Below are 13,407 nucleotides of genomic sequence, written 5' to 3'. Positions count from 1 at the left end.
CGCCTCTACAAACACCGAGTCCACGCTAAGGCCAAACGCAAATTATTCTTTGTGAAGCAATATTATTTCGAACTAGGTAACCAATCCAGCCATTTGTTAGCCAATCTGATTGAACACGAGAAACACCTAAACACGATCCTTAAAGGGGTGGTCTCGCGAAATCAAGTTGGGTTATACACTTCTGTATGGCCATATTAATGCACTTTGTAATATACATCGTGCATTAAATATGAGCCATACAGAAGTTATTCACTTACCTGCTCCGTTGCTAGCGTCCCCGTCGCCATGGTTCCGTCTAATTTCGGTGTCTTCTTGCCTTTTTAGACGCGCTTGCGCAGATCCGTCTTCTCCCTTCTTCTCCCTTCGGCTCCGCTCGGCAGCATCGGCATTTTGGCTCCGCCCCCTTGTACGCATCATCGCGTAGCTCCGCCCCATGATGTGTGCCGGTTCCAGCCTCCTGATTGGCTGGAATCGGCACGTGACGGGGGCGGAGCTACGCGATGATGCGTACAAGGGGGCGGAGCCAAAATGCCGATGCTGCCGAGCGGAGCCGAAGGGAGAAGAAGGGAGAAGACGGATCTGCGCAAGCGCGTCTAAAAAGGCAAGAAGACACCGAAATTAGACGGAACCATGGCGACGGGGACGCTAGCAACGGAGCAGGTAAGTGAATAACTTCTGTATGGCTCATATTTAATGCACGATGTATATTACAAAGTGCATTAATATGGCCATACAGAAGTGTATAACCCAACTTGCTGCCGCGAGACAACCCCTTTAAGATAAAAGATCAAAACGGTGAGGAGCTGACCGACGCCCCAGCCATCACAAATCGCTTTAAAGAATACTACGCTAACCTGTATAGCTCACCCACAAATTCTACAAAGGCAGATATTCTAGACTACCTGAGTGACCTGACCTTTCCAACATTGTCCGAAGAACAGGTAGAGTTCCTGGAGGCCCCAATCACCCTAGACGAAATACGGCAGACAATCCGAGACATGGCTCCTAATAAAGCCCCGGGCCCCGATGGCCTCCCGATTGAAGTGTACCGGAAATATGACGAACAACTGGCCCCGCTGCTATTAGAAACATTACAACAGGCCCAATTAGACCAATCCCTCCCACCCTCGTTCTACGGAGCATCTATTATAGTCATCTTGAAACCAGACAAAGACCCCACAGACTGTAGCTCATACCGACCTATATCCCTGGTAAATGTCGATTACAAAATCCTAACAAAACTCCTGGCCACAAGACTAAATCAAGTAATCCTATCCATTATACACCCTGACCAGACCGGCTTTATGCCAGGAAAGTCCACAACAATCAACATACGGAGAGTACAGACAGCAATTCAAATGGGCAAACAGTTTAACATGCCCTGGGCATTGGTCTCATTAGACATAATGAAGGCCTTCGATTCGCTGGAGTGGACTTTCCTCGAGGCCTGCCTGGTTCGCTTCGGGTTTGGCCCCCAATTCTTACAATGGGTTAAAACCATTTACAAATCGCCAAGCGCCAATGTGATAGTAAATGGCATCCCATCCACCGAGTTCCGCCTCGCAAGAGGCACCCGCCAGGGCTGCCCGCTGTCCCCAGCTCTATTTGCCATAGCCATTGAAGCCATGGCGATTCGGTTAAGAAGCACCCCTGAAGTAACCGGCATCAAATGGGCGGGCCTTGAAAGTAAAGTGGGCTTATATGCGGACGATACAATCCTATTTTTGTCAGACCCTATAACCTCCTTCTCCCACGCCATGTCCCAAATTGACAAATTCTCCCACCTATCGGGCTTACACGTCAACTGGCCCAAGTCTACAATTCTATATACAAATCTCAACCCAATAACAGACCCTTGTGTCGCCAGATATAACCTAGCCGTGGTTTCCACATTCAAATACTTGGGAATATATATGTCCCAAAATCCAAATAACGCCATAAAAGATAATATCGACCCACTGCTCGGAAATGTCAAAAATAAACTAGAGCGATGGGCCAAATTACCGCTTTCGGTGGCTGGCCGCATAAACCTGATAAAGATGGCTATTCAGCCTAAATGCCTGTATATACTACAACATATGCCAATTATCGTACCCAAACGCATCTTCCAAGCCCTCAACTCCTTCACTACATCTTTCATGTGGAACTCCACACGATCCAAGCTTAGTCTTTCGACCCTACAGAGACCGAAGGAGCGGGCTGGAATGGCGCTCTCAGACCTGCACGTATATTACCTAGCCGGACAACTACGCAACGTCCGGAGCTGGTTCCTAGAGCGGGAAATGCCCATCGCTGACCAATACCTGGCAAAACAAGTAAAGGGTAACAACCTTTTAAATTTCCTGGAATTCCCAGAACATACCAACCCCCCCGATATACTACCACTTCACAAACTAGCTTTAAAAGTGTGGAGGGAGGCTAAGGCCATCCAACAGTACAAAGGAGTAATGTGTGAACTTCCCTTATGGAACAATCCCGGCCTTAAAGCCCTCAAGTCAGTCCCAGACCCTCAATACTGGAGGTCTTTTGGGGTGGTGTCAGTGGGAGACATTTCCACGGACGGGAGTCTCCTCACATTTAACCAATTGCGGGAAAAAATACAGTCCCCACAACTTCAGCTGTTTAGATACTTTCAGTTGCGGCACACCCTGAACTCCCAATTCCCACCTACCTCCACAAACATATCCAAATACCCAACAATTGGTATCCTCAGATCCCAGGGGCCCAAGGGCCTAATCTCGGTGCTCTACACGCATCTCCTCTCAGCAAAAACCGACCACAACCCGCCCTCAGCCTACGATAGATGGAAGACAGCCATTCCGTCCTTAACACCGGAGGACTGGACAGATATATCCGAATCCCATCTCTCAGTTTCCCCTGCAGTCAACAATAAATTGATCCAGCTATATATTATCCATCAAGCATACCTCACACCCAGCCGTCTACATAAAATGGGCAACTCTTCCTCAAACTCCTGCCATAGATGCCGCCAACCAGAAGCTAACTTCTGGCATTTGATTTGGGACTGCCCCCTGGTAAACGGATTCTGGTCTGAGGTTGTATCCTTCATAAACTCACTACTACCACCCCCCCTTAATATTGGGATGGACCCTAAGACAATCCTATTCGGCCTATTGGAGGAAGAGGAGTGGCCGCACCACACCCGCACTTTCCTACAAAAGACCTTATTCTTGGCACGTAAAACAATAGCCACTTATTGGATGGCTGCGGGAATCCCTACGATCTCATGTTGGGTTCGGTCGGTAAACACAGTAATCTCCTACGAAAAAATTATTTACCAAAACAGAGGCTGCCCAAACAAATTTCATAAAATATGGGATATCTGGCTGGATGCCAATTCCACCTTATCTGTAGACTGAACTCCCTGACCTATGTTCCCTTTCTCCCCCCCCACACGCTTTCCTGTGCCCCTACTTACTAAGCAAATAGCAAACGCAGAGCTCTATCTCATAAAGAATCCAACCAATAGGCATAGACGGTTTGTGTTTAATTGTTTAAGTTTATTGCAACCCAAAAGAAAAAATGTACAAGGAAAATGTTATGTTATTACGGCTAAGCAAGTTATAACACAGTATGTACTATATGCAACTGAATTTATTTACCACACGATTTTATTATGTACTGTGCAAATTTTCCTTAATTAAGAAAATAAAGTTAGAAAGGGGGGCAATAAATGGAAAAAAAAAGAAAGCGTTCAAACTACTAGAGCAAGAAGGCAGCGAAGAAGCCCTAAAATCGTACAGGGAAAAAAACAAAATATGCAAAGATAAGATCAAAATTACTAAGGAGAAGGCAGAAAGACTGACCGCCAAAGAGAGCAAAAACAACCCAAAACTATTTTTCAACTATATTAACAGCAAAAGGAGGAGGTGCGGAACCGGTTAAAGAAGATTAAAATCGATAAATCGCCAGGCCCAGATGGAATACACCCAAGGGTACTAAAGGAACTAAGTGATGTGATAGCTAGGCCGCTATATCTAATACTTGTGGATACTATCAAGACCAGGGTTGTACCATTGGATTGGCGCATTGCCAGCGTGGTTCCAATTTACAAAAAAGGTTCTAAAAGTGAGCCTGGTAACTACAGTCTCACTTCAGTAACTGGAAAAATATTCAAGGGGTTTCTGAGAGATGCCATTGAAGAATACCTCAAGAACAACGGAATAAGTCCTCACCAGCACGGGTTCAGGAGGGGGTCGATCATGTCAGACCAATCTGATCTGCTTCTATGATGAAGTAAGTTCTAGGTTGGACCTGGGAGAGTCTATTGATCTCGTATATCTGGACTTCTCTAAAGCATTTGACACTTTGCCACATAATAGGCTGATACTGTATATAAAATGAGGCAGCTCGGATTGGGTGAAAATGTGTGTAATTGGGTAAAGAATTGGCTTAATGATAGAAAGCAGAGGGTGGTAATAAATGGTTCATACTCTGATTGGGCCACCATTGCTAGTGGGGTGCCACAGGGTTCAGTATTAGGCCCTATTCTGTTCAATATATTTATCAACGACCTGATAGAGGGGCTGCACAGTAAAATATCAATATTTGCAGATGACACAAAAATATACAATACAATCAATGCAACGGAGGACAAGGTACGGCTACAAAATGGACCTAGATAAGCTGGGCGCTTGGGCAGAAAAATGGCAAATGAAGTTCAATGTTGATAAATGTAAGGTTATGCACATGGGCAGGAGAAACGGATGTCACCAATATACACTAAATGGGGTACTGCTAGGGAAAAGTGATCTGGAAAAAGATCTGGGTGTACTAGTGGACTGTAGACTAAACTGGAGTAACCAATACCAATCAGCTGCTGCAAAAGCTAATAAAGTCTTGGGGTGCATTAAAAGAGGTATAGGGGCGAGGGACGAGAACATTATTCTCCCACTATATAAGGCACTTGCCAGGCCTCACATGGAATACTGCGTACAGTTCTGGTCACTGGTGCTCAGGAAAGATGCTACAGTGCTGGAGGGGTTCAAAGAAGGGCAACTAAACTAATACATGGAATGACGGGACTGGAATACCCAGAGAGGCATCAAAACTGGGATTATTCACCCTGGAGAAAAGACAGTTAACCCCTTTGTGACCACCCCATAGACATACTGCCTAAGTGGGTTTTAATACGCTCGCTCTGTGGACTGTGGATGGGACAGCTCCATGCTGTCAGCTGCTGGAGCTTGCAGGGAGCAACCCTCGGTCATGCGATCGCCGTTATCCAATGTATAGCGGCGATCGCATAAAAGTAAATAAAACATTTCAAAAAGTTAAAGTTTCAGCTTCTCTCACGGATCGGATCCCCAATTGGGATTATTTACCCTGGAAAAAAGATGACTAAGGCGTGATCAAATAACTATGTATAAATACATGAGGGGACGATACAAGGATCTCTCCCATGATCTGTTTATACCCAGGACTGCGATGGTAACAAAAGGGCATCCGCTACGTCTGGAAGAAAGCAGGTTTCATCACCAACACAGAAAAGGGTTCTTTACCCTAAGAGCTGTGAAACTGTGGAACTCTCTGCCTGAGGATGTGGTGATGGCAAAATCCATAGAGGAGTTTAAAAGGGGACTTGATGTCTTTCTGGAGCGGAAGGATAATACAGGATATAAATCTTAGGTTAAAGGAGATGTCCCGAGGCAGCAAGTGGGTCTATACACTTCTGTATGGCCATAATAATGCACTTTGTAATGTACATTGTGCATTAATTATGAGCCATACAGAAGTTATAAAAAGTTTTATACTTACCTGCTCCGTTGCTGGCGTCCTCGTCTCCATGGAGCCGACTAATTTTTGGCCTCCGATGGCCAAATTAGCCGCGCTTGCGCAGTCCGGGTCTTCTGCAGTCTTCTATGGGGCTCCGTGTAGCTCCGTGTAGCTCCGCCCCGTCACGTGCCGATTCCAGCCAATCAGGAGGCTGGAATCGGCAGTGGACCGCACAGAAGAGCTGCGGTCCACGGAGGAAGAGGCCATCTTCAGCGGTGAGTAGAGAAGTCACCGGAGCGCGGGGATTAAGGTAAGCGCTCCGGTGAGCTTTCTTTACCTCCCTGCATCGGGGTTGTCTCGCGCCGAACGGGGGGGGGGTTGAAAAAAAAAAAAACCCGTTTCGGCGCGGGACAACCCCTTTAATTGTTAATCCGGGTATACAGGCAGGTAGGAACTATTAGGGGTTGATCCAGGAATTAGTCTGATTGCCATTAGGGAGTCGGGAAGGAATTTTTCCCCAAAAAGGGCTAATTGGCTCCTGCCTCTTGGGGTTTTTTGCCTTCCTCTGGATCAACAACATAGGAGGATAAACAGGCTGGACTCGATTGGACATTGTCTTCATTCGGCCTTATATACTATGTTACTATGGGGGTCCCATTAGTTCTACGTATGCCCGTGGCACTAGGCATTACTCAGTGTCAAAACACAAGATTTCTTTCAGCACTCACATGAAGTCAAAAACAAAAACCCCACTACAGCATCCTTAATCCCTTCCCACTCCAGGACATAGGTTTATGTCCTGGCAGCGGGGTACTTTCTGCAACAGGGTGTGCACTTACGTCCTGGGGATAATATGAGAACAGAAGAGATCCCACGCTATCCGGCAGCGGGAGCAATCTGTCACTGATAGCCGGCCTCCTGCTGCAACAGTGGAGTTGCATCGGAGCAGCAACCCCCACTGTTAACCCCTTCCATGCCGCGAGCTATATAGATCGCGGCATGGGAAGGGTTTACAGAGGGAGCGCGCTCCCTCTGTAACGTCATTGGACTCTCGCGATATATTCACAGAGAGCCTGACTGGTTGCCATGACAGCAGGACACCAAATACCGGCGTCTAGTATTGCCTGTGCCTATTATCGCTGTAACAAGCGATAGGGCATTGCAGGAGAGAAGTCCTTCAATGTCTTATTAGAGCGATCATCGGTGCTATGATGTAAGTCCCCCAGAGGGACACAAATGGTTAAAAAAAGATAAAAATAATGTAAAAAAAAAAAAGGTTAAAAAATGTTAAAAAACCTTTTTTGTGCTTTTTTTTCATATAAGCATAAAAAACTTTTTAAAAAATGTCAACTCCTACATATTTGTCGTGTCTGTAACGACATGACCAATATGTTGCACATGCTAATTTTTAGCATTTTGCCACACTAATTTTTAGCATTTTGCCTCCCAAAAAAATGCAATAAAAGTGATCAAAAAAGTCGTATGTACCCCAAAATAGTACCAATAAAAACTACAGCTAATCTCGCAAAAATTAAGCCCTCACAGAGCTTCGTCCATAGAAAAATAAAAAAGCTATAGGACTTTGAATGCAGCGATTTAGAAAAAACAAAGATTTCCAAAAATGGGTTTTTATTGCAGAAAAGAATTTTGGTATCGTTGTAATCGTACCGACCCACAGAAAAAAATTTATTGTGTCATTTATGCTGCTTGACTAACGCTGCAAAAAAACACCAAAAATCTGCGGCAGAATTGATGCGTTTTCTCTCTCTGATATCATAAAAAATAATAATAAAAGTTTTACAATATAGTCTATGTACCCAAATATGGCACCATTAAAAACTACAGATCACTGACAAAAAAATAAAAAAGTTATGGCTTTTGAAAAATGGAGATGAAAATCCTCCAAAAATCGTTGCGTCCTTAACCCTTTAATGACACGGCCTATTTTGGCGTTGAGGACCAAGCGATTTTTTTGGTATTTTTCCATCTCCATTTTTCAAAAGCCATAACTTTTTTACTTTTCCGTGGACGCGGCCGTATAAGGGCTTGTTTTTTGCGTGGCGAACTGTAGTTTTTATCGGGGCCACTTTTGGGTACATAGACAATATCGTAAAAAAATTTTTTTTTTTTTTATGATAACAGGGAGAGAAAACGCATCAATTCTGCCATAGATTTTTTTTTTCGTTTTCTTACAGCGTTAATCATGCAGCATAAATGACACTAAATTTTTTCTGCGGGTCGGTACGGTAACAACGATACCAAAATTGTTATATTTTTTTTAGGTTTTTACACTTTTTTGCAATAAAACCCCCTTCTTTTTGGAAATCTTTTTTTTTTCTCTATAGCTGCATTCAAAGTCCTGTAACTTTTCTATTTTTCTATGTACGGAGCTCTATGAGGGCTTATTTTTTGCGAGACGAGCTGTAGTTTTTATTGTTACCATTTTGGGGAATGTACGGCTTTTTTGATCACTTTTATTGCATTTTTTTGTGAGGCAAAATGCTAAAAATTAGCATTTTGCCTCTGTTTTTTAGCGTTTTTTTTTACACTTTTCGTCGTACAAAATAAAAAGCATGTTCAACTTTTTGTACACGTCGTTACGGACGCGTCAATACCCAATATGTGGGGTTTTAATTTTTTTTCCCTTTTTTTATGCCAATATTAGAAAAAGCATAAAAAAGGGGTTTTTTTAAACATTTTTTTTACATTTTTCTTTTTTTACACTTTTCTTTTCTTTTTTTACACAATTTGAGTCCCTCTGAGGGACTTGCAGCACTGTGCCTATGATCGCTGTCATAAGGCATGGCAGAGCTACTGCTCTGACATGCCTTATCGCTTGTACAGCGATTATAGGCACAGGCAATACAGGACGCCAGTGTGTGGTGTCCTGTTGCTATGGTGACAGGCCGGGCTCTCGTGATGACATCGCGAGAGCCGGCCGGAGACACAGAGGGAGCGCGATCCCTCTGTGAACTCTTTCCCTGCCGCGATCTACTTAGATCGCGGCAGGGAAGGGGTTAACAGCGGGGGACGCATCTCCGATTTCCCCCCGCTGTTGCAGCGGGACCCCGGCTGTGACTGACAGCCGGCTTCCGCTGCGGGATAGCGCGGGATCTTATGTGATCTCGCGCTATCCCCAGGACGTACCGGTACGTCCTGTTGCGGGAAGTACCAGGCTCCCAGGACCTACCGGTACGTCCTGGAGCGGGAAGGGGTTAAAGGGTTAAAAACATCCTCATAGTAGCAGACGGAATAAAAGGGGCACAATTTTTTTTATTGATTACTCAGTTTATCAGTTTGCTCAGACTGTTCCTTAACCCCTTAAGGACGAAGCTGTTTTGCACCTTAAGGACCAGACACTTTTTAGGGATTTTACCCATGTGGCGGTTTTACTGCTCTATTTGTTTTTCCTTTAGCTACCAAAATTATTTTTGCAGCGTTTTTTTCCCATGACATATAGGACTACTTTTTTATATCCTTTTCACTGACTTTTTCCCCCCGTTTTTTTGTTTTATTGGGGGTAAAAAGCTAAAAAAATAATTTTTTAACATTTATAATTTTTTTTAAAAAAGTTATATTTACACTAAAATAAAGTATGGGAATGGGTTCCTCTATTTGTTTCGGACATTTTGATATATAGTATGTATGGTTTTGGTTTATAGGGCACATACAGCGACGGTTTTTGTTGGCGTCTGCTTTGTGTTATTCTCTTTCTTTTGTATGTATTGTTGTTTTATTCTGTTATTTTGTTTTACTTATGTATGTAATTGTGTTTTTTACTATCTTTGTCCCCCATGACGTCATATAAGACCTCTGGGGGACATTCACATTTTTTTTCTTTATTTGACACTTTCCCACTGTAGCTGGGGCGTCCATAGGAGCCCTAGTCACAGGGGAAAGCAACCCTTGTGGTGATATTAGTCACCTGCAGAGCTGCCAGGGTCTAGTCTGACCCTCCAGCTCTGCAGTAGCAGGGAATCCCAGGAGGTCACATGATCCCCCTGGGCTCCCGTAGTGAAAGTGCATGTTACTTTCACTTTCCCCATACAGTGCGCATATTTGGTATTTCAGCCGCACTTAAGCAGCGCTGCTGATTAGAGCCACCTGATTGGCTCTTCGGCACCACGTAACTACACTGCGTGCACGCGGATTGCTTTAAGCAGCCGTGCACTACACACTACAGTTAAGCAGCCGTGCACAGACCCCCCTTTGGAGATCTGCACGAGTGCTACTTCACGAGACCCGCGGGGGGTTTGGGTTTAGGGTTAGGTTTAGGTTTAGGGTTAGCACGGCTCTTCGTGCATGGCTGCTTAACTGTAGTGTGTAGTGCACAGCTGCTTAAGGCAATCCGTGTGCACGCAGTGTAGTAACGTGGTGCCGAAGAGCCAATCAGGTGGCTGTAATCAGCAGCGCTGATTAAGTGCGGCTGAAATCCCAAATATGCATACAGTGCTCATTGAGTACTGTATATCGGGGAAACAGAAGGCAGGAAGGGTTAAAAACCCCTCCTGCCTTCTGGGGTTATCAGCTGTCACTAACAGCTGATAACCCGTTCCTGCCCTCTGACTGATTGCAGAGGCAGGAGACTTAAAGCACCACAGTAATTTTACTATCAGCGGTGCTCTAAGCCCAGGACCAGCCACCATACATTTACAGTGGCTGGTCCTAAACAGGTTAAAGGTAGCTGTGCAATATTGAATGTACTGTCCAGTTTGTGAGCAGCATAGTATAGAGCAGGAGGAGCTCAGCATGTGGCTATATACATTTTTGAGGAAAGATGGAGTATAACCTGTGAGTTATTGATGTCAGTCACTGCTCCTTACAATGAGTCCAGTGGGTGGTCCCGCTGACTAAAACTGTCCACTAGACTTCTAAGCCAAGTCAAGTTAAACTGAATCACTTCTTAGCGAAGTATATATATTACATAATATATACATTACTTTCAGCTAGTCCTGCCTTACAATGTGGAGTCAATAGAGCAGCATGTTCAACTTGACCAACCCTAGAAAGAAGCAGAGAATCTGCTGTTTGAGACTAAGCCCTAAGGCCGGCTGCCCACGAGCGTGACGGGCTCCGCCGCGGAATATTCCGCGGCGAAGCCCGTCACGGCGCCCCCCAGAGCCCCTATACTTACCAGCGGATCCGTCTTCTTCACGCCCGCATGACGCTTCCCCGCCCACCGCCGCCGCGTCACGTGACGCGGCCGGCCGTGTCACGTGACGCGCCGGCCGCGTCATATGACGCGGCGGCGGTAGGCGGGAAAGCGTTTTCACGCTATCTTCCGCTGTGTTACAGCAGGAGATAGCGTGAACGGACGGCTTCCATTGACTGCAATGGAAGCCGTCAGCGCGTACACCCGTGGCAAATAGAGCATGCCGTGGGTGAGGACGGGAGATTTCACGGTGCGTAATTCTGCGGTGGAATTACGCACCGTGTGCCCTGAGCTATTAGGTTCAATAGAACCTAATAGCTGCGGGCAACGCAGCGGATTTTCGCCGCGAATTACGCGGCGGAAATCCGTTCGTGGGAAGGAGGCCTAAAGACAGTTATAGGATGATATTTTTGCTTCCCCTTCTAAACAGACAGTATACATATATATTAGTCTTGAGAAGATTCTTACCGAGGGTCTCTTCCACTCAACCCCCTGTGCATCTTCGGCATCTGGACCAAGTTTCTTTATGCCCAGGGAGGTTGAATTGGCGGGAAATTTTGGATCTTCAAATAACTTGCCAGATTTAGAGCATTTTGCCTTCAGTTTCTCAAAATCCTGGCCTGCAAATTTCACTGGGTTCTTGAGGGAGCCAACACCTGCGGCCTTAGCCCTTTCTTGGGCAATCTTGGAGGCAACTCCGGACATGATGTAGAGCTTTCTGTATTGTGGTGGCTGATTACAGAGAATCGGTAGGGAGGTATTTATATACAAATCGTATTTATGTATCTAATCGTAATAAACCCCGAAGACATGAATGACAATAGTGAGGTGAAGCATGACTGATTTCTCACAGTAATGTAGACATAGAATAATGCATATTTCCATATTACAAAGCAAGTACCGTATATACCGGCGTATAAGGCGACGGGGCGTATAAGACGACCCCCCAACTGTCACCTTATACGCCGGTATACAGTGGAGAAAAAAAAATAAATTCATTACTCACCTCCCACGGCGTTCTGTCGCGCTCCGGCAGGATGTCGCTCGCTCCTCGTCCCCGGAGCAGCATTGCTTTCTGAATGCGGGGCTTGAAATCCCCGCTTCCAGAAAGCTAATACACACGCCGGCAGCCATGACATCATTGAATGGCTGTGATTGGCTAAAGCACACGTGGCTTCAGCCAATCACACTATTCAATGACATCATTGAATGGGTGTGATTGCTAACACGTGCGCCTTCAGCCAATCACAGCCATTCAATGATGTCATTGAATAGTGTGATTGGCTGAAGCCACGTGTGCTTTAGCCAATCACAGCCATTCAATGCTGTCATGGCTGCCGGCGTGTGTATTAGCTTTCTGGAAGCGGGGATTTCAAGCCCCGCATTCAGAAAGCTATGCTGCGCCGGGGACGAGGAGCGAGCGACAGCCTGCCGGAGCGAGCGACATCCTGCCGGAGCGCGACAGAACGCCGTGGGAGGTGAGTAATAAATTTTTTTTTTTTTACACTTTTTTTTTTTTTGTATTACCGGCGCATAAGACGACCCCCGACTGCAGAGCAGATTTTTCGGGGTTCAAAAGTCGTCTTATACGCCGGTATATACGGTACATCCTTGAGAACTTACACTAATGTTGCTACAAGAAAATGTAAGTGAACCCTTTGGAATTTCCTGGATTTCTGCATTTATTACTAACAAAATTTGGTCTCGGTTATAGTCACAGTTATAGACGAACACAATGTAACTAATGACACACGGACAGTTATACCATTCGTGTCTTTTATTGTAATCATCCACAGTGCAGAGAAAAAATGTAAGTAAACCCTTGAATGTTATTAACCTGTAGATCCCCCCTTTAGCAGTGTGGTACGGGGATTTACAAGCTATTGTTTCTATGTTATCAGCTCGAAGTCTGAAGCATATTATATATTGTATTGTTTTATTACATATGTATCTACCAAATGAAATGTAGCTACTGTATTCTAGCTTTACCTCTATTAACTACCCTTCCTCTTTGTATAAAACGTAGTTGGCTGTACATACAGTCTGCTGAGCTATGTATCTAATCTTTTCCTGTGTGATACTGTCACAACTTGTATCTGATGAACACTGTGTAACTGGATACCAAGAAGATTGCAGCTATGATTCCCCATTGACCCCCTCTCTCTGTGTCTCCCTATCACTTTCTGTGCAAAACTTTCTAAGTGAAAGTAAAAACATACTTCCTGGTCTTTGTGTGAACATGAACCAATAAGTGGTAACTTTTAATAAGCATGCCTACTCAATATATAAACCCATGTATGTGATGTAATAGGCACTCAAGAGATTTGTGATCATAGTGTCCCTTTAAGTTAGTGTTGATACTAATAAGTTCATTTCCTATGTACCCGGGTGTCTCATCAAATGTAACATCATACATCAGCGGCATTTACCTCTACCAAACATTTCCTGTAGCTGCAAATAAGATTTGTACAATGTTGAGGAATTTTGGACCATTTCTTCTTGCAAATGTGTTTCAGCTC

General features: G+C 44.8%; 1 protein-coding gene across 1 annotated transcript in view; it reads right to left on the bottom strand.

Annotated features, from left to right (window-relative positions):
• The window catches only part of LOC136620420 (calpain-8-like), a 66,130-nt gene extending 54,519 nt beyond the window's left edge, over nt 1–11,611 (bottom strand). Inside the window, exon 1 of the mRNA XM_066595180.1 lies at nt 11,357–11,611. Within this exon, the coding sequence (XP_066451277.1) occupies nt 11,357–11,593 (237 nt within the window). The 5' untranslated portion in view covers nt 11,594–11,611. The remainder of the gene's footprint in view (nt 1–11,356) is intronic.
• Between the last annotated feature and the right edge of the window lie 1,796 nt (nt 11,612–13,407).

Source organism: Eleutherodactylus coqui, chromosome 3 (assembly GCF_035609145.1).
Source record: "Eleutherodactylus coqui strain aEleCoq1 chromosome 3, aEleCoq1.hap1, whole genome shotgun sequence".
Classification (NCBI taxonomy): domain Eukaryota; kingdom Metazoa; phylum Chordata; class Amphibia; order Anura; family Eleutherodactylidae; genus Eleutherodactylus; species Eleutherodactylus coqui.
The sequence above is the reverse complement of the archived record's forward strand: the minus strand, read 5'-3'. Positions and strand labels throughout refer to the sequence as shown.